General features: G+C 40.7%; 1 protein-coding gene and 1 long non-coding RNA gene across 3 annotated transcripts in view; one reads left to right on the forward strand and one right to left on the reverse strand.

Moving 5' to 3' along the window:
• LOC132870779 (NACHT, LRR and PYD domains-containing protein 12-like) overlaps positions 1-21,074 on the reverse strand; it is a 165,524-nt gene that overhangs the window by 10,548 nt on the left and 133,902 nt on the right. The window contains 1 exon segment of the mRNA XM_060904635.1: positions 9,390-9,563. Within this exon segment, the coding sequence (XP_060760618.1) occupies positions 9,390-9,563 (174 nt within the window).
• LOC132870780 (uncharacterized) lies at positions 13-6,128 on the forward strand. 2 transcript variants are annotated; one of them, XR_009651198.1, is made up of 3 exons: positions 13-187; positions 2,405-2,543; positions 2,765-6,128. It is a non-coding gene; the product is annotated as an uncharacterized LOC132870780 (long non-coding RNA). The 2 variants fall into 2 exon arrangements; XR_009651200.1 differs by lacking the exon at positions 2,405-2,543.

The following is a 21,074-nucleotide window of genomic DNA, read 5'->3' on the forward strand; positions in this document are numbered from 1 at the left end:
ATGAACTCAACAAATGCAGTCCATGCGTCTGTATCGATTCGCTCGATCGAGTCATTTTTATGTTTCGTCCCAAAAAAGATCCGAATCGTTTGTAAATCTCATCACTGTTAGAGATCCTCTTCCCTTAACACAGAATGGAATCATCAGAGGAAAAATCTGCTTCTTAATCAATTAGTTTCAGCGTTTGGTGAGTGATATTTGATTTGATATTTGATCATCTGTATTTTATTTTATATTCATTGTGTGTGGATAGTCCGAAACTTGTAACTGGAAAGTTATCAAGAAAGTCACGAGTGGTCTGCGAGGTGATCTCTGAACAGGTCCCTGAGCACTCTACAAGACTATTAATGTGTTTTAATAATTAATAGGGCAGCTATTAATGCAGTTTCATGTCTAGAGCTTATAAATGATGAATACGAAGTAGTTAAAACTAAGACAGAAGTATGTGACGGCAAAATTGTGATGATTATTTGTTAATAACATGAGAACTCCAGTTCCCATAATGCTTGTGAACTGGGCATGCGCACTGGATAAAAGAAAAAGCAGCTCTTCAGGGCAAAACTCTCGTCTCATCAGATTTGGGCAGTAATTCTATGCGTTCAGACCTTAAATAATGAAATAACTGTACAAGCAAATACAACACAAAAACCATTTTTAAAACATTTCACTTAAATTAAACAGACATGGTAAAAACAGAAGAAATATTTAAGGCTTAGAGTTTGATTAATTCAAACTCTAAAAAATTGAAGATATTTATCAGGAATCATTTTTAAAATATTGAGTATTATACCACTTCTTGTTTAAAGGCATAATAAAAGGCATCAAATACATTTACCCTACGTGTGAATGGAAATGCCGAAAAGTTTAATGTTTAACCTAATGTTTAATGTTGATCTAAAACATTTTAAAACTGATCGTGTAGTGGTATTTTTATTAATCATATGTAATTCTAACCTTTAAATATCCTATATACTCCTGTTTCTGTGGCGGCACGGTGGTGTAGTGGTTAGCGCTGTCGCCTCACAGCAAGAAGGTCCTGGGTTCGAGCCCCGGGGCCGGCGAGGGCCTTTCTGTGTGGAGTTTGCATGTTCTCCCCGTGTCCGCGTGGGTTTCCTCCGGGTGCTCCGGTTTCCCCCACAGTCCAAAGACATGCAGGTTAGGTTAACTGGTGACTCTAAATTGACCGTAGGTGTGAATGTGAGTGTGAATGGTTGTCTGTGTCTATGTGTCAGCCCTGTGATGACCTGGCGACTTGTCCAGGGTGTACCCCGCCTTTCGCCCGTAGTCAGCTGGGATAGGCTCCAGCTTGCCTGCGACCCTGTAGAAGGATAAAGCGGCTAGAGATAATGAGATGAGATGAGACTCCTGTTTCTAACGCGTTTTAGCGAAACGTGGACTTGTCTTGTCTGGGAAGCAGGGAATTAGTTCAACAGCGAGCTAACCCGCTTTTTACTTCATTTTTTGACATTTTTTGAATAATTGTCATCCTATTATAAATAATATTTTGAATAATTGTTCCGTCTCTATAGTCTCTCTGTCTCTTTCTGGGAGATAAGGGCTCCCAGACTGTTACAGATAGCTATAATATAAACAACTCATGCAAGAACAGCAGGCAAGGACAGCCACAGAAATCTGCAATGAGCAGAGAAAATCATTATTTTTGGCACTTTCTCACACAATAATAAATTTAATAAGTAATCTCTTTATATTACTAGGTAAATTCCATATACATAAAGTCGAAATGTCCAAGACAACCAATTCTCATTCTCATTAATACTGTTAATTGAATTAAAAATGTATTTTGAGTCCCTGTCACATATCGAATCCAACAAAAAGTGCTTATCAGCTATTCAATTTTATTCAAATTACATTCAGTGAAATTGTTTGTCATTTCAATTTGCCCTGTTTTATATCTCCTTTTCTTTCTTTAAACTTATTGCTACTTATGAGGCTAAGCTTAACCATGTTCCTCCTAATTTCGAATTATTGATATGAAATGCTCTGATTAACTGTTTGCTGAGTTTTAAACCTCCATACTTTTGCCTTTAAAAACCACAGAGGATATGGAATGCATAGGCTTTTAATGTATGATAGTTAACCATAATTTTTTCAGCAAGAACCAGAGTTAACAAACGTTTACTTGAAGAATGTTGAAAAAAAAAAAGGAGAATTTTTTTTTTCCTTCCAGTGGTGTTTATAAATCGGAGACTTGGGTTTATCTTTATTTAACCATTAAGGAAAAAACTTCATAAATTATCATGATTATGATACATTGGCTTGTATAAGTATTCATTGTCCTTGAACCTTTCCGCATTTTGTTGCACTACAACCTGGAACTTAAATTGACATGAAACTACACAAAATATGATTCAATATTCATATGCATCCTGTTTATGTTAAGCAGTATCTCTCTCTCTGGATCGATGTCAGATCCTACAGTCTCTTCTCTGGAGGCGTGGTGAGATCGTGCACCAGCTCGTACAATACACCTGTCAATCCAGTACCTAAACCTGATGGTACCTGGCGTTTTACACAAGATTTACGTAAGATTAATGAATTGATTGTTTCTTCTGTAATGTCACAGGTTCCTGCTCATCATTGCTGTTTTTCCATTAATGATCTCTGTTCTGCCTTTTTTTTTTTTTTACACGCACATGAGGAGATAGCATTTGGACTCAAGGTTTCATTAACTCTCTCCTGCTGTTTTTTTTTTCAGCTGTAATTCAAATTCATAACACACTCTGTGACCTTCTCCCTCCCTCAGGACTCTGTGGTCTGTGTGTTCTGGTATCTGCTGAGTCACCAGAAATCTGCCAAGACACTGACACTTGCGCCTGCTCCAACATCTGGCACATAAGGGCTTTAAGGTTTCCAGAACCAAGCTGCAATATTGCATGGACACTTAAGTATTTGAACTTTTGAAGTTTTGAACTTTCTCAAGGCTGTCATTCTAGACACAAAATGCCCTGCAACTAAACATGCACTGATGTCTTTTCTGGGTCAGAAAATGGATCCCTGACTGCTCTTTATATGACAAGCTTCTCCGTTCTGCAATCTGTCATCACGATCCACTGCAACATCCTTTGACCTGGACTGACGCTATGGTGGTCGCTTATCACTCCCTCAAAAGCACCCTTCGTTCTGCCCCTGGGGTTACCTGATCACTTCAAGCCCTTCCACCTCTATGCCTGTGAACACCAAGGCACGGCCTCTGGGGAGCATGAGGGGGGGGATTGCAGCATTGTGCGTTTTTATCCAAAACATTAGACATTGTTGCTCAAGGCTTACCTGCGTGTCTGGGGGCTGTCTCCGCATGTGCTTTGATGGTTTTGGATGCGGAAAAATTGGTTTTGTCTCACCCACTGATCTTGCACTCGTCACATCAAGTTAAACAGGTGTTGCAAAATTTACAGACCCATTAAATTAATTTATCAGTAATTTAATAGATAATTAAATTAACATATGACTGTTTATTCTCTGTTCTACTAACAATCTCAAAATTCGTGTCACATCCTCTTTTGATAATGTAGGTCGCGCTCTCGCACGCCTCCTTAATTCTCGGGATGATACTTGGGATGACATTGATATTGTCTGTCTAAAAATCGTACATACTACTAGTATCAGGTCTGATCTCTCCTCCAGCCCTCTAGGGATGGGGGAAGTACTCTTTGTTGATGGTTCTTGTTCTAAACGGTTCTTGTTTTATAATTTATGATATTTATCATACCTCCGTGGTTATTGTGTGTGTTCACTGCCTGATATTCTGCACGCTCTTTCTCATTTGATTTTTGTCATCTTGATTGTGGACAAATTCTCTAAATGGGTAGAAGTTTTTTTTTCTGTTTTCGAGGGAACACGAAGGTAGTTACTCTGGCAAAAGAAATAGTACCTAGTTATAATAATAATAATACATTTTATTTATAAGTGCCTTTCAAGGTACCCAAGGACACTGGACAGTAAAAAAAGAAAAACAAACAATAAAAGCAGAACAATAAAATAACAACAATAAAATAATAAGAAATCAATAATAATTATTTTTATAGTTATGGGGTTTCAAATGCCATAGACTCAGACAAAGGTACCCCTTTCACCTCAAAAGTCACACAAAACCTTTGTAAGTATCTCTAAACTAAACTGGTGTTTTCACACTCCTCAATCCTCTGGTATCGTAGAACGTATTAATCGAACATTGAAAGACAAATTAATTAAGGCCATGCAGGACACAGGTTTGGTTCTGTAATCCATAATTCATTCTGGCTGAAATTCGTGTGACACCAAGAAATTATTTTTGGAAGATCTTTCCCTCTCCCCTGGAAGAAGGGAACTCCGGCTCCGGGTACCTCTGATTTGAAAATGCATATGGATGAGTATTCTGCAGCCCTTATAGATAAGTTGCATAAAATTTGTACCAAGGTCAATAATACAATATTATCTCCACCACACACCCCTTTCACGTGAGAGACAAGTGCTGGTGTGACTTTTTGAACGATTTGGACAATTGGGAAAACCTAGATATAGTGGGCCTGCAGACATAGTCGCCATTACTTTTACTGCTGTTTTAACTGATCTTTTTCCACAGTGGATCCATGCCACTCGATTGAAGAAGGCTCCATAACAAAGTTGTGTTACAATGACAAGTTTGCTGCTATTAACGCTTTTTGTGTCCCTATCTAGTCTCCCTCTGGCCAGTTTTCTCTCTCTCTGTCTCTCTATTTCTGAGCTCTACACAGATTCGACTGAGAATCCTCAAGACGTTGTGAACAAAGAGGGGAAGAGATCTTGTGCCCCGTTTAGGACCAATCATCCTCACTACAACCATGACAGTCCTCATCACGGGTTTCGTGACTTCATTGTTGCTCGGGGCAGGGCTACCCGCCCGAGCCTTCGTGACTGCTTCATCTTTGCTTGGGGCAGGGTTACCCGCCCGAGCCTTCAGGACCACTTCATTGCTCGGAGCAGGGTTACCTGCTCGAGCTGGACTTCATTGCTCGGAGCAGGGTTACCCGCTCGAGCTGGACAACATCTTCTGGCAATTCGCTAGCTGCACAAGCGCACACCACATGAATGTGTTATGTCTTTCATCTGATACCGTTTTCTACTATTATTACACATCTCTATGCTCTGAAACTCTGTATTTTTACAGGACTCTGTTCTCACTATAGGTCGATATGCCTTCTAATTTCATTTTCCCTCACTGTTTTAGAACAAATTACTCTGAAGGAAGTAGCGTGTATTTGGGACGAATTAAGAGGTTTTGAGTTTCTCTAAGCTCCGGTGAGGTGGGACGATGGCTGATCGGGCATGCCCGCCCTCTGAGCACCAATATACGTCAAGAAGGGCAAAGATTAACTCAAGATTAATTCTCGATGTAATCACATATATGATCATGAGGTGATAATGATCAAATACGATCCTAGGATTTGATAATAGTGATACTATTATCAAAGGGGGGGATTGTTAGGTTTATATAAGTATTATTCTTGACCAAGAAGGCAGTAATTTATTAAAATGGTGACAAAATTAAGGATTAATTTCGGTTCAGTTAAAATGACCTTCTGTCTCGGCTGGACATTGTTTGGGAACATTTTGTTTATTTTGATATGAGATGTTTTGCTTATAACTGTCTTTGTTTAGGTTTGTTCTTATTTTTTGTTTACTTTCTTATAACATATCTTTGTTGAAAAATTCCGTATGTGCATAAGCAATGACCTTTAAAATCTGTTTGTACCTTGCTATCATGTCATATGATCAGAAATATGTTATTATGTTATGATTTACACACACACTGATGGAGATTATTTGACCTGCCCCCAGATCAAGCACACACACATACATCTGAACATTCCATTAGAACAGTGATGTAATTAAGATGTGACACACACACACACACACACACACACACACACACACACATAGACACAGATATCAAAATGATGTCACTTACTCACACCCTCCCATAGAGAGACACACACACCCCCCTCTCTGAGGTCACATACACACACACACACACACACACACACACTCGACAGATACAATAGCCGTTTAGAGAGATTATAATTTGTTATAAAAGGTGTTTGTAATCTTTCAACTTTGGCGAGAATACTGTGATTAAACAGCAGTGAAACCGATTTCTGGTTCTCTGTTTTTTTGCGGTGTTCCATCCCAGAATTCTGCAGGTGGTACGAGGGCGGGGGTCCCGAGAAGTAAGTTGACCGTTTCCGACTGGGTGAACCCTAACATATATCATTTATTTGATATAATGATCCTTGGTATATCGTGCACCATGAAATAATTAAATCTATCAAAGTCACCCATCAAAGTTGGTGGGTGGGATCCAGCATCTGATCTACTCAAATCGATTGCTTCTGCCTGCAGAATGAACAGGTTACTATGGTGCCCAGCTCTCACACACAAAACCACATAAGTGATTTTCTTATGGCCACAGAGCTGTTTAGTTCCAATCCTGTGAGTTTTCCTTCATTGCTTGATGCAGGTCAATAATTTCAAACACAGTAACATCTTTTCCACAACTATGGGGATAGGCTTTCCGAAATATTTAAGAAACGAGAAGCTACTCACTGCATCAGTTCAGGTTAAAAGAATTCTTGCCAGCTGAAACATTAATCACTGCAATAATTATCCAATCAAAAGGTGCTTAAGTATTTGTTTATTTAAATCCAACTGGCAACTTTTTTTTGGGCCAGGCCATGTAATATAATGTGGTTATCAGGGGCAGTAAATGTTGAACTAAATTTCAGAAATATCTGACATTCTGTCTGCGTGTTTGAGACTAGATTAGATAAAACTTTATTGATCCCTTTGGGAGGGTTCCCTCAGGGAAATTAAGAATTGTGTGTAGTTTAGACATTAGAACAGCTGGACTTGATTTGTCATGACTTTCAGTGCAGTCTCACCAATCAGATGCTAGATCCTGCTCATGAACTTTGATGGGTGAGTTTGAGAGATTTAGTTATTTCATAGTGCGTCATGTACCAGCAATCATGAAATAAATCAAAGACAATAAATAAAATAATTAAAAGCATTTGGAAATAGACATTAACATTATTCCAGCTCATATTTCTAGTTTAAGTTAATTATTTCACAGTTCAATTAATTAATTGCTATTTTAATTTTAAACATTTATTTCTGGGGGCGGCACGGTGGTGTAGTGGTTAGCGCTGTCGCCTCACAGCAAGAAGGTCCTGGGTTCGAGCCCCGTGGCCGCCGAGGGCCTTTCTGTGTGGAGTTTGCATGTTCTCCCCGTGTCCGCGTGGGTTTCCTCCAGGTGCTCTGGTTTCCCCCACAGTCCAAAGACATGCAGGTTAGGTTAACTGGTGACTCTAAATTGACCGTAGGTGTGAATGTGAGTGTGAATGGTTGTCTGTGTCTATGTGTCAGCCCTGTGATGACCTGGCGACTTGTCCAGGGTGTACCCCGCCTTTCGCCCGTAGTCAGCTGGGATAGGCTCCAGCTTGCCTGCGACCCTGTAGAAGGATAAAGCGGCTAGAGATAATAAGATGAGATGAGATGAAATTTCATTTAATTTTTTTACAAAATACATTTCATTAAAAAAAAAACCCACCACCATCATTAATTCAAAAGAAGATATACTAATGTCAAACAAAGCGTTCATTTTGAGAATTAACATTCATGTCTTTTATAAACCAGATTACTGATTGGAAATTTATTGCCAATTAAAAAAAATAACTGAATTCTAAAACTGATGGGGTGTAAAATATTTTCATATCAGGTTCATGTTCTACAGATTGAGGATATCAAATCTGCAGTAAATAGAAAATGTACATAAGAATGACATGAAAATAGAGGGCCAGATGTGCTGAGCAAAAATGGGGGGGGGGGGGGGGGGGATCATGACAAAATTTGTAATAATTCAAGACCATTTTACTAGCCTGGGAAATCCCATGCTGCTTTGCACAATCGTTCCGATCTGAAAAGACAGCATGGAAACTATGGTCTAAAGGCTCGCCTGAGTTAGGGAGCCAATCAGAGAGTGGGGAGGGGTGGAAAGACGGTGACGCGTCCTACTCGACAAACGGAAGCTTGTAGTTTATTTGGGACTGTTTACGGATCACATTTAACATGGCGGCGAGCGATACGAACCAAACTTTCGATCAAGCTTTAGACACTGTTCTGAATAGTTTAGAGCGAAAGTTTGTTTTAAAAAAAGAACAGTTTTGTTTTGCCTTCTCTTTCTCTTTCCTTATCTTCTTCGCCTCTTCGTCGCTCTAACTACGTCACCGGGTACAACTGCCATGATTGGCCATGGGCTACGTATACGCCAAATGATAGACATTCGCACCGTCCAATAAACGGCCGTTGACAATCGTAAACCACACCTCCCCTACGAGAACTTCAATAGGCGGATTCCAGACCATATTTCACTTGTGATATGGTCTGGTGTTAACCAGACTACCATTTTACGATTGTAGTGAAAGAACTATGAGGGAAAACTACATGGGTCCTGCATGGGAAAATTACTTGTCCACTGGGTTGCTTCTGTTAAGCAGATCTGGCGACCCTGTTCATAGCAGATAAAGACATATTGAAAGTAAATTCACGAACAAACAAACTTTCAAATGTAAGGAAATTTTTTTTAAAAAAGGCTAGTTGCTGTGGTTTCCAGTTTATTTTAAACACAGTTATTTGATCCGTTTTTGTTTTTAATTTTCTGCCTTTTCACTTTCCATATCACTGCTGCTTTTAAACCCTGCAGCTCACACAGAGTGCACTTCGTTTGTGTCTCAGGTGCAGTTTGTGTCATTTGGTACAATGTTGTAGTAAATTTCACAGTAATTTCAGACACGCTGCAGCCTCATCACGTCCCGTTTTGTGCTGCAACTTCTCACATATGTACATTTGACCCAAAGACACTGACAAATCATCAGTGTGCAGTGAAAAGAAACAAATCTTCCTCCTCAGGACACTGATGAAGAACCTAAAACCTCTGCTTCAGTCTCACCATTGCACCTGACCTGAGGAGCAGGTGCACCTGAGGAGCAGGTGCACCTGAGGAGCAGGTGCACCTGAGGAGCAGGTGCACCTGAGGAGCAGGTGCACCTGAGGAGCAGGTGCACCTGAGGAGCAGGTGCACCTGAGGAGCAGGTGCACCTGAGGAGCAGGTGCACCTGAGGAGCAGGTGCACCTGAGGAGCAGGTGCACCTGAGGAGCAGGTGCACCTGAGGAGCAGGTGCACCTGAGGAGCAGGTGCACCTGAGGAGCAGGTGCACCTGAGGAGCAGGTGCACCTGAGGAGCAGGTGCACCTGAGGAGCAGGTGCACCTGAGGAGCAGGTGCACCTGAGGAGCAGGTGCACCTGAGGAGCAGGTGCACCTGAGGAGCAGGTCATGTGACTCTCAGAAATGATCTTACCTCAGTTTCTCCAGTTTACAGTCAGGATTCTCCAGTACAGCAGAGAGACACTTCACTCCTGAGTCTCTGAGTTTATTAAAGGCCAGATCCAGTTCTCTCAGGTGTGAGGGGTTTGATCTCAGAGCTGAACTCAGAGCAGCACAACCTTCATCTGAGACACCACAATTACACAACCTGCAGAGACACAATGACACACAGTTCATCAATAGATTTTCATCTTGGTTTAATACTTCCTTTAAAGATGATGAGTGTGTAAAATTAATTTTATTATCCAGAATGTCATGAGAATTTAATATCACCTGTTAATTCTAATTAACAAAGTAATTGTTAATTAGCCGGTCAGTGTTTTGCATGTTGACCTACTTTTCTGCAACTTTGTCATTTTATGGACCTGTTTTTTCCATTGCTTTGTATGACTTTGCTAACGCTAATTAACCTAATTTTCCCCTGCTCTATTGACTCCGATGCGGATCCTACGGATTAACGCCACTACAGCTTTTTTAAATTTTCTCCTCTGCTGGCTAATGCTAACCACTCACTGGCTCTGCTTTCCATGAATCCTCCCCCTGGTTGCCTTTCTCCTCCTTGGCTCAGTCGGCAGGTGAGTTTCCACTCTTTTACTAACTGTTTCTTGGCAGTTTATGACCGGTGGGTTTGCGTTCCCACCTCTCATACACTAAATACACATTGGGGTAACACTGGGTTCTGGCTAACGTGGCTTGCTATGACAGTTGTGTGGTTGGCTTGGCTTTGGGATGTAACTTCCAAGATGGCATCTGCTGGTGGTGCTTTTTAGGCCCATGTTCGTAGCAATATGTAAACTTTGGGAGTGGCTTATTTTTTCATCACCATTGACCTGGTTTATTCTCCACCCAAGCTGTGAAAGCTAAACTGCAATGCTCGGCTTGACCCACCTGTATGCTCCTCCTGCAAGTCGCTCCGAATTACATGATGTCCACGCTACATCCATCAATCTCCCCAGATCATCCAGGGTCCTCAACCCTCTCTTGTGACCCTCTCTCTCTTCAGCTCAGCCCACAGGTTTTCACTGGGGTTCAGATCAGGGGACTGAGATTTGGCAAAGTGCAAAATCAGTAAGGAAACGTATTAAACATGCTCTCGAAAATGTCTTTGTATCTGCAGGGGTATCCTGTTATTCAGGCCTCCCAGGTTGGCCAGTAAGTTTGAGGACAGCGTGGTACTGCACAGAGGCCCGTTTTCCATCACTGGTTTACGGCGCTTCATCAGAGACAACATGTAAGCATTTGCTCTTTCTTAATACGACTGGAAATTGAAGCCAAAAATACATCAGAACATAATGTTAAATCACAAGGTTCGGATTTCAGACACACACAGTCATGTTATTAAGCTGTAGCTGGTGAGTGAATACAGTTAGGTCCATAAATATTTGGACAGAGACAACATTTTTCTAATTTTAGTTCTATGCATTACCACAATGAATTTTGAACAAAACAATTCAGATGCAGTTGAAGTTCAGACTTTCAGCTTTAATTTAGTGGGTTGAACAAAATGATTGCATTTTGTGAGGACCTAAAAGCATTTTTTAAACACAATCCCTTCATTTCAGGGGCTCAAAAGTAATTGGACAAATTAAATAATTGTAAATAAAATGTTCATTTCTAATACTTGGTTGAAAACCCTTTGTTGGCAATGACTGCCTGAAGTCTTGAACTCGTGGACATCACCAAACTCTGTGTTTCCTCCTTTTTAACCCTTTGGTGACTGACCCCTTGAAAATGGTTCCTCCAGGAACCATGACGTTTCAGTTGTCAAGACAACGGAAAAACTAAAATACAAATACAAATACAAGAGCATTTTGTTTTGTGCACAAGAGCAGTGTGACGTATCTTTCTGTTTTTGTATTTTAGTTTTTCCGTTGTCTTGACAACTGAAACGTCATCGTTCCTGGAGGAACCATTTTCAAGGGGTCAGTCACCAAAGGGTTAATGCTCTGCCAGGCCTTTACTGCAGCGGTTTTCAGTTGCTGTTTGTTTGTGGGCCTTTCTGTCTGAAGTTTAGTCTTTAACAAGTGAAATGCATGCTCAATTGGGTTGAGATCAGGTGACTGACTTGGCCATTCAAGAATATTCCACTTCTTTGCTTTAATAAACTCCTGGGTTGCTTTGGCTTTATGTTTTGGGTCATTGCCCATCTGTTTTATGAAACGCCAATTATTTGGCTGGATTTGAGCACACAGTATGTCTCTGAATACCTCAGAATTAATCCGGCTGCTTCTGTCCTGTCACATCATCAATAAACACTAGTGGCCCAGTGCCACTGGGAGCCATGCATGCCCAAGCCATCACACTGCCTCCGCCGTGTTTTACAGATGATGTGGTATGCTTTGGATCATGAGCTGTACCACGCCTTCACCATACTTTTTTCTTTCCATCATTCTGGTAGAGGCTGATCTTGGTTTCATCTGTCCAAAGAATGTTCTTCCAGAACTGTGCTGGCTTTTTTTAGATGTTTTTTAGCAAAGTCCAATCTAGCCCTTTTATTCTTGAGGCTTATGAGTGGCTTGCACCGTGCAGTGAACCCTCTGTATTTACTTTCATACAGTCTTCTCTTTATGGTAGATTTGGATATTGATACGCCTACCTCCTGGAAAGTGTTGTTCACTTGGTTGGCTGTTGTGAAGGGGTTTCTCTTCACCATGGAAATTATTCTGCGATCATCCACTACTGTTGTCTTCTGTGAGTGTCCAGGTCTTTTTGCATTGATGAGTTCACCAGTGCTTGCTTTCTTTCTCAGGATGTACCAAAGTGTAGATTTTGCCACTCCTAATATTGTAGCAATTTCTCGGATGGGTTTTTTCTGTTTTCGCAGCTTAAGGATGGCTTGTTTCACCTGCATGGAGAGCTCCTTTGACTGCATGTTTTCTTCACAGCAAAATCTTCCAAATGCAAGCGCCACACCTCAAATCAACTCCAGGCCTTTTATTTGCTTAATTGAGTGACATAACGAAGGAATTGCCCACACCTGCCCATGAAATAGCCTTTGAGTCAATTGTCCAATTACTTTTGGTCCCTTTAAAAACAGGGTGGCACATGTTAAGGAGCTGAAACTCCTAAACCCTTCATCCAATTTTAATGTGGATACCCTCAAATGAAAGCTGAAAGTCTGGACTTTATGTCCATTATATAACTAATAACTTGAATATGTTTCAGTAAACAGGTAAAAAAACAAAATTTGTGTCAGTGTCCAAATATATATGGACCTAACTGTATCTGCATACATAGTCAAGCCTACATACTGAAATTCTTTAGCAGTACTGAACGTCCTGATCCGTGTGTACATTCTGTAGTTATGGAATCTGCCCACATCTTACCAAAGAAAATAAAGATCAGCTGAGGAAGAGAGACCTGCTGACAGCGTATTATGACCCGGATTATCTACACAACCCCAAAGGCTCCAACTACTGGAGAAACAGGTGAGTGGGTGTCCGTCACCAGAGAGATCTGTAAAGACAGAGATGATGTCTCCAAGCCTGAGCTGTGCTGTTTCTCTCAGAGTATTAAAGGTGGCATCTCAGTACAAGGATCACGGCCTGCACTACTCCGTGGCTAACCGGCAAGACTTTATGGACGCGCTTGAAGAAGAGTACGGTCTGGGTACAACAGAAGGAAGTGACATGCCGTTTGTGACCATCAGGACCCGATTGGGACACAAATACACCATGCATGAAGAGTTCACGTACGTCCTGTTACATATGAGACATGCAAAATTGACATTCAGAAGATATCAGTGATTTTCTGAGTACTAATAAAAGTCTGATTGATCAATTGGACCTCATATAGCCCTAGCAAGTTGAAATTTCAGTGTGCTATATACATACACTCACCGGCCACTTTAATAGGAACTCGTTCTTGGCTGCAAGAGTGGAACCCGATTTGTTGTTCTGCCGTTGGATGCTGAGATGCTTTTCTGCTCACCACGGGTGTAAAGAGTTGCTATGAGTCGCTATATCCTTCCTGGCAAAAAAGCTCGAACCAATCTGGCCTCTCTTATCAACAAAGCGTTTGTTTCCGCCTACAGAACTGTCCCTCACTCACTCAAGTGTTTTTTGTTTTCCGCACCATTCTCTCTGTGTAAACTCTAGAGACTGTTGCATGTGAAAACCCCAGGAGATCAGCAGTTTCTGAAATATTCAAACCAACACCCATGCCGGAGTGAAAGTCACACTTTGAGATGGCAATTTTTCCCATTCTGATGTTTTGAAGTGAATGTTAATTAGCTGAAGCTCTTGATTTGTATCTGCATGATTTTATGCATTCTCATGCTGTTAAGGGATCGGCTAATTAGAGAACTGCAGAAAATAAAACAGCAGGTGGATGGGTGTTCCTAATAAAGTGGCCGGTGAGTGTCTGTGATGGAGGAAAAGTCCACAAACAAAATGTTTATATTTAAATAATTGTGTTGTGTTTAGTGACTCCGGTGTTAATTTTTGTTGGCTGTAGTTTCATTATTCCCCTGAGCGGTTACAGTGCTGTTACTCGGGAATTCAACAGATTTTAACGATTTAAACGTGGAATAATTGTTCATATTTTTCATAATGACGAGATGAATTTGGTTCAGCTGTGTAATTTAAGAGAAAAAACAACAACCCAACTTTTATTATTATTTTTTTTAATCCAAATGTTTTTGCTCTACATCTTATTTCCACTCCTGTTGTTCACCATTGAGATCAATTAAAGATGTTGGATATTTTAATATAAAGGTTATAATAGTTTTGCTCTATAATATAATTAGGTCCCCTGGATATATAGGACAGGCGGCACGGTGGTGTAGTGGTTAGCGCTGTCGCCTCACAGCAAGAAGGTCCGGGTTCGAGCCCCGTGGCCGGCGAGGGCCTTTCTGTGTGGAGTTTGCATGTTCTCCCCATGTCCGCGTGGGTTTCCTCCGGGTGCTCCGGTTTCCCCCACAGTCCAAAGACATGCAGGTTAGGTTAACTGGTGACTCTAAATTGACCGTAGGTGTGAATGTGAGTGTGAATGGTTGTCTGTGTCTATGTGTCAGCCCTGTGATGACCTGGCGACTTGTCCAGGGTGTACCCCGCCTTTCGCCCGTAGTCAGCTAGGATAGGCTCCAGCTCGCCTGCGACCCTGTAGAAGGATAAAGCGGCTAGAGATGATGATATATATATATATATATATATATATATATATATAGGACACAACAAATAAGTAGTAAGAGGATTGTGAAAATAATTCTAAACTTCAAAAATAAAATCAAATATTTTTTTTTAATTAAACTGTTAAACAAATCTGAGTGAGCAGACCGCTCAAAATGTAAAAATCGTCACGTCAAAAGTTTTGCATTGCTCATTTAAATAACCAAGAGCTGAATATCTTCTTGGAAATGTCCCATATACATGGTTTTTGTATTATTATGTCATAAAATGTAAGAGCCAATCAGGTTCCAGTATGCCAATGCCAGGCCATGAAGTGCCAGTTTAACAGGGGAATTGGCTGAGTCTTACATTTGCATATTTATAGAATCCAGATTTACTGACCGGCATAAGTGTATGTAGTCTGGCTAACGCAACTTCAAAGCTCTGCGAGCATTGGTCTGGCATAGATATTAAGCCCAACCATTTCCCAAAGCGCGTAGTTGACCCGCCTCCCTGAAATGCCTCAGTTTGTTACTGGTCGAAGCCAGAAAAGGCTGTGACGAAGCTTAAACCAATCACATCACTCTTTCCTCTGACATATGTGATGCGACGATAGGATTCTCGCTGAGCCCCATTGATTTGGCTACCAGCGGGACTAACTGGTAGATTAAACTCTTACCGAAGCCGGTTGGGAGCAAGGCGAAAACGTCCTTCCTTTCAATAAATACCTCCAGGGCTGCTCTTTGCTCCGTTTTCAATGAGAACTTCCCGTTGAATGCTTTCAATACAGCATCTACCGCTGTGTCAAAGGCTTGCCGCTGCTCCATGTTCGTAATGTTTCTAGTGAATGAAGTGCTTCCGGCATAGATTCTGTAAACAATCTATGGCTTCCGGTCGCAGTTTTACTACGTCACTGCCTTGAACACGCCTCTACCCAGGGCCGTTGGAGATGCTCAAAGTTGATTGGTTCCCGATTTTTCGGGAGCTTGGAAGAGCTGGAGATAGCTTGCCTTGCCAGACTAAGCTCGCAACAGGCCCTCGTGTTGCGTCACACTTAGGATGGGCGGGCCTAGGCTAAAGTGTATGGGTATTTATGTACGGGTTTTTAAAAAAAAAAATAATTATAAGTGTGACAAAAAATAACAAGAACTTTAAATTTTTTCCTTTTTACACACATCACTCTCATGCTTTCATGAGCTTGTTTGTGTTCAGGTGGTTGTTGCAGACACGTTTGAGGAGATTGTGAATAATCCAGAGAAAGATGTACTGATTGAGTTTTATGCTCCATGGTGCGGCCACTGCAAGAAACTCGAACCGAAATATGCCGAACTTGGACAGGAGGTGAGCCATCATGACACGAAACAGTGCAGCTGATACAGTCAACGTTGCTGCCTGCTTTTAGCTTCTGTTAGCTGATTTTGATAAGAATTTAAATATACTGCATCATGTTTAAAAATAAATAAATAAATTCTCCTCAGCTTTTCAACGACCCCAACATTGTGATTGCAAAAATGGACGCCACTGTGAACGACGTCCCACAAGGCTATGATGTAGAAGGGTGCGTATTCCAAACTATCACTATTTACAGTTAAGTCATTTTAACTGTTTAAAAGTTGTCCTTTTAACCTTTTGTGTTCTTGCAGATTTCCCACAATATATTTTGTTCCTGCTTTGAGGAAGGATGAACCAAGACGATATGAGGTAACACACACTCACTATAATCATACCGTTACATCTGCAAAATCGATACAGATGTTCTAATTTTAAATGTTCTGAATAAATGACTTAATTCTTAAATTTTCCATTTTAAATTGACTCAATATCAGAAAATGCACTTTCCCATAATTTCAGTTAGTTGCGTTTTCTTTGTGTGGCTCATCTTCCCATTGATTCTCCATGGGATTTGATTAGCCTCTTTAATCTGATTGTAGTATTCGACAAAGCATTTTGGCATGCAACAGGTGCCTTGCTGCAAGTATTAGCACTATTATGACTGAGATTATCACATTACACCATTATGGCTGTTCGTTTAACTGTATAAATAAAGGTTGTGTGAAGAGAAAGGACAAAACACGCATGATAAACGGTATGATTATAGTGAGATACACAAGCTAAAAATGTGTATCTCTTTCATACACACTTACTGTAAGTGTACGAATGTGTGTGTGTTCGATTAACATGCTGTGTCTGGGTACCAGGGGGGCCGTGACGTGAAGGACTTCCTCAGCTTCTTGAAACGGGAAGCGACCAACCCCTTGGTGCTTAAGGGAGCGAAGGAAGAATTGTGATGCATCATGAATGCAAAGGGGAATGCTGGGAAATGGGGTTTGTTTTATCCGCTTCATTTGTCTTGTGTTATTATGAAGGTCACACGGGTCCTCCAGAGGTTCATATCTTTTCAGAAAGACGGGCAACATCTAATACAATCTGTAATGATGGCGTAGATGGTGACAAGAGACACATGGGAATCACCAAAGTGTTGTATTTCATATTTAAAGAATAACAAAAAGTGATGGGAGCAACTCAACTCATAAATGTGTGGTGTCCTGGGAATATGGAGCCCCCTAAGGGTCATAGTGGGGATTTTTTTTTCTCTTAAAGGGGAACTGAAGTCATTTTTAAACTTGCTTTATTTCTTAATTAACGTGTTTATTCAATTATACTTTCAGTTTTAGTAACCTTATATTGTGACTCATATTGGCAACTAATTGCAATTAAATATTATACTTATCGGCCTATTCGGTTTTTAGCCGTGTTGAATTTAGTTCGTTTGGTCCACGGCAGGCGTCGCTTATCCGCACGATCTTTATGAGACTTGTGCGAGACTTCGAAACGTGAAGTGTCAGCCAGGTGTCGGTGCTGCAATTTTGAAAAACTGTTTTCCAAACACAAAAACGAGTTTAAATGATGATTACTGCCTACTTTTTTTTCTTTTTCAAACTTTCCTGATTGCTATCAAACCAAACAAAACTTCCAGCTTGATTACATCAACATTCGAAAGAGGGCGCGAGCGTCTTTTGACAACCCCTCCCTGTGTCCGAAATCGCTCCCTACTCACTATATAGGGCACTAGTCCTCTACATAGTAATTCCTTTTATAGGGAGTAGTGAATGAGTGAGTGATTTCGGACACAGGGAACGTTGGCAGATGTCGGTCTCTTTGATTTCCGCTGTATGTTTTACTTCCGTCCTACGATGTCTCGCACAGGTTTCAACGAATCTTGTTTAGGGCCATTGCTTTGACATATGGACTGATGTATTACAGAGCATATTTCAAACACTCAGAACGTGCTATAGCAGAGACAAAATAGCGATCAAAAATGCATTCCGATATTTAATAAAATATTTGCCTTCAGTTCCCCTTTAATGTAGATAATGCTACTTTTGTCATACCTCGCAATTAGGGTTAAGGTTAATACAAAATGATTGTGAGGGAACGCAAACGTAGCTATAAAAAATCCCCACCATGACCCTTATGGGGCTCTGTATAGGGAAAACACATAGATTTTACACCGGATGCCTTTCCTGACACAACCCTCCTCAATCTATCCAGGCTTGGGACTGGCACTAAGCATGCGCTGGCTTGTGCAACCCCAGTGGCTGGGGATTTTATCTAACCTGCATGTCTTTGGACTGTGGGGGAAACCGGAGCACCCAGAGGAAACCCATGCAGACACGGGGAGAACATGCAAACTCCGCACAGAAAGGCCCTCGTCAGCCGTGGGGTTCGAACCCGGAACCTTCTTGCTGTAAGGTTACAGTGCCAACCACCATAACACCCTACAGTTAACACACCAAAGTTGATTATTTTTCCAATAACAGCACAGAATTTTATTCCTCTTACATGCCAACAATTAGCTTTATAATTTATTAATGAATGACACATCATACTTTTATCCATTTATAGTTACATTTAATGTCATCAGTTACTTTTTCGCAGGTATAAGTTAATAAAGAACATTTCTACATCATTTTGGTGAAAAAATATTTGTTCTTAAAGATCAGATGTCAAAGTGTATTTTAAACAACAACAAAAAAGTTCATCTTTTGGCAAATTTCAGCTGCAGGAACATGTGATGGATTTTCCCAGACCACCACACAAATACATGAGTTTGCGATTGAAACCTTTTGTAAACTGGATGAACTTTTGGAGGTCCCTGTGGCCTGATGCTGTTCCACTGATTTGTTTCTCTTGTTCCCTCACCACCTGCTTTACTCTATTACCTCATCAATTCACAAGTAACCGTCCACGAGTCTCGCCTATAGACTGCACGTTTGGCCATGTTGTACATTCATTCATTTCTTTTTATATAAAGTGTATTTCTCTGTGATGCTCCTGATTAAATTAACCCGATATGATTATTTACTTCTGCCTTACTGTGTTGTTTTACCAGTGTAAGGTCTGTTTGTCTTTCAAATGAGTTTAAAGACGAGAAGAAACAATCTTCACTCCTGTTCATGTAACGGAGCGACACTGATTTCACAGTACACACCTGAAATGCTCTCTCTGGTACAGTCCACTGCTTTTCTTCTACTACTGATTTATAATTAAGCCGGTTTGTTTCACATGAAAATGAAGTTGATTTTATCGTGTTGTACTTGCAGTAGCCAACACTGTCCCCCCAGCTGGTGTTTTAATGTGTTTCGCAGGATTACAGAGGTGTACCTCTTGTTTCAAGACAATATGATGTATATCTTAATACATGATCAATAATCAGGTAGATGAAATATGTTTAAAGCTTTAAGATTAGGGTAGTCCACATAACCCTCCTTGCAGTCAGTGGGAGTGCTCTCACTGGGCTTGCTGTGTTTCTCTAGAAGGCCTTTCTGGATCATCATTTTCTTCTGACTTGTCTTTGGCCCGAAGGTTAAAGATTATAGTTTTCACGCGTGTCATGTGATTCAGTATTATGAAGTTTTATTTTAATGGAAAATAAGAAATGGGACTAATATGGGATTAGTACCCATCTACTTCATGCTATGTAGAGGTGTGCAGGTGGCACTGGCGGCTCATTAATAGGGGCGATTTGGGCGACGCACTCCCAAACAGGGAGGGATATTTTTTTTTTTATCACTCCTACTACCACGGCAATAGTAATGTCTTTGTCCAATCAGGCTAAGGTCGCGCCTGGTGTAGCCACGCCCTTTTGGGGTGATTTCTGTCAGGTTCAGATTTGCCCCAAAATCTCCCATTGACACTAATGGTTTGTACGTTTTTTTCAAAAATCATGCTCCCAATGCATTTTCTATTAGGTTTTATGTGCTCGCACAAGCAGCGTGCTTACGTCATACGCCTGTTGCGCTGCGCAAGTGTTGCCAGATTGGACGTTTTTAAGTGCATTTTAGCGGGTTTTGAACATAATTTTGGGCTGGAAAACGCAACTTGCGTGGGAAATGTGTGAACATTCTATGAAGAAGATGGCGAGTGTTGAGTGTAACAATACGATAGCGTCTCTGAAAGAAGTTCCCTTTAGTCGTCGTACCAATGAGGAGAAAACGGCAATCAAACAGCTAGGACCTCCTAGACCGAATTTAAACATCAAGCAAATGTCTACGAAGGGGGAGAAGACCTACTCAAGAGGTTTTAACAAGAACTGGTACCACCGGAAAACTTGGCTAGCTGGCTGTGATGTAGTCAGTGCTCTTTTTTGCTACCCTTGCGTTCTCTTCCACCCTGGAAGTAGCACAGCAGATGGTACAGTGATATCTGATATTTGAGTTTACTAGGCAAAAGTTTTTTTTGTGTGTGTGTGTGTGTGTGTGTTACCAATGGAAGTTGTATGACAGTTTAACATTGCCATGTTTTTGTTTTACCAATGGCAGTTTAACATTGCCATGCTTGGAATATTTCAGTAGCCTCAAGTTCTCTCTGACTTGATGTAAATTAAGCATATTTTCAGTTTTTATATATTGTACAGTATGTGTTCATTGGAGCCAGCAGCACCTTACCTTTTTTCCAACTTGTTAAGCCAAGTTGCACTGACTACAAAACCTTGTGTAACCTTGTGTGTGCATATAGCTAAATAACTAAAGTCTTTTGTGTTCATTGACATGCTTGTAATACTTTAAATTTCCTTTTAAGGCAGGGGTGCAGATAGGAATTTTGAACTGGGGGAGACTGAGCTGCCAGCAAATGATTCCATTTTGTGTGTGTATATGTGTGTATATATATATATATATATATATATATATATATATATATATATACACACACACTACCATTCAAAAGTTTGGGGTCACTTTGAAATGTCCTTATTTTTGAAAGAAAAGCACTGTTCTTTTCAATGAAGATCACTTTAAACTAATCAGAAATCCACTCTATACATTGCTAATGTGGTAAATGACTATTCTAGCTGCAAATGTCTGGTTTTTGGTGCAATATCTCCATAGGTGTATAGAGGCCCATTTCCAGCAACTCTCACTCCAGTGTTCTAATGGTACAATGTGTTTGCTCATTGCCTCAGAAGGCTAATGGATGATTAGAAAACCCTTGTACAATCATGTTAGCACAGCTGAAAACAGTTGAGCTCTTTAGAGAAGCTATAAAACTGA

This window comes from Neoarius graeffei, chromosome 22 (genome assembly GCF_027579695.1).
Source record: "Neoarius graeffei isolate fNeoGra1 chromosome 22, fNeoGra1.pri, whole genome shotgun sequence".
NCBI classification, from domain to species: Eukaryota; Metazoa; Chordata; class Actinopteri; order Siluriformes; family Ariidae; genus Neoarius; species Neoarius graeffei.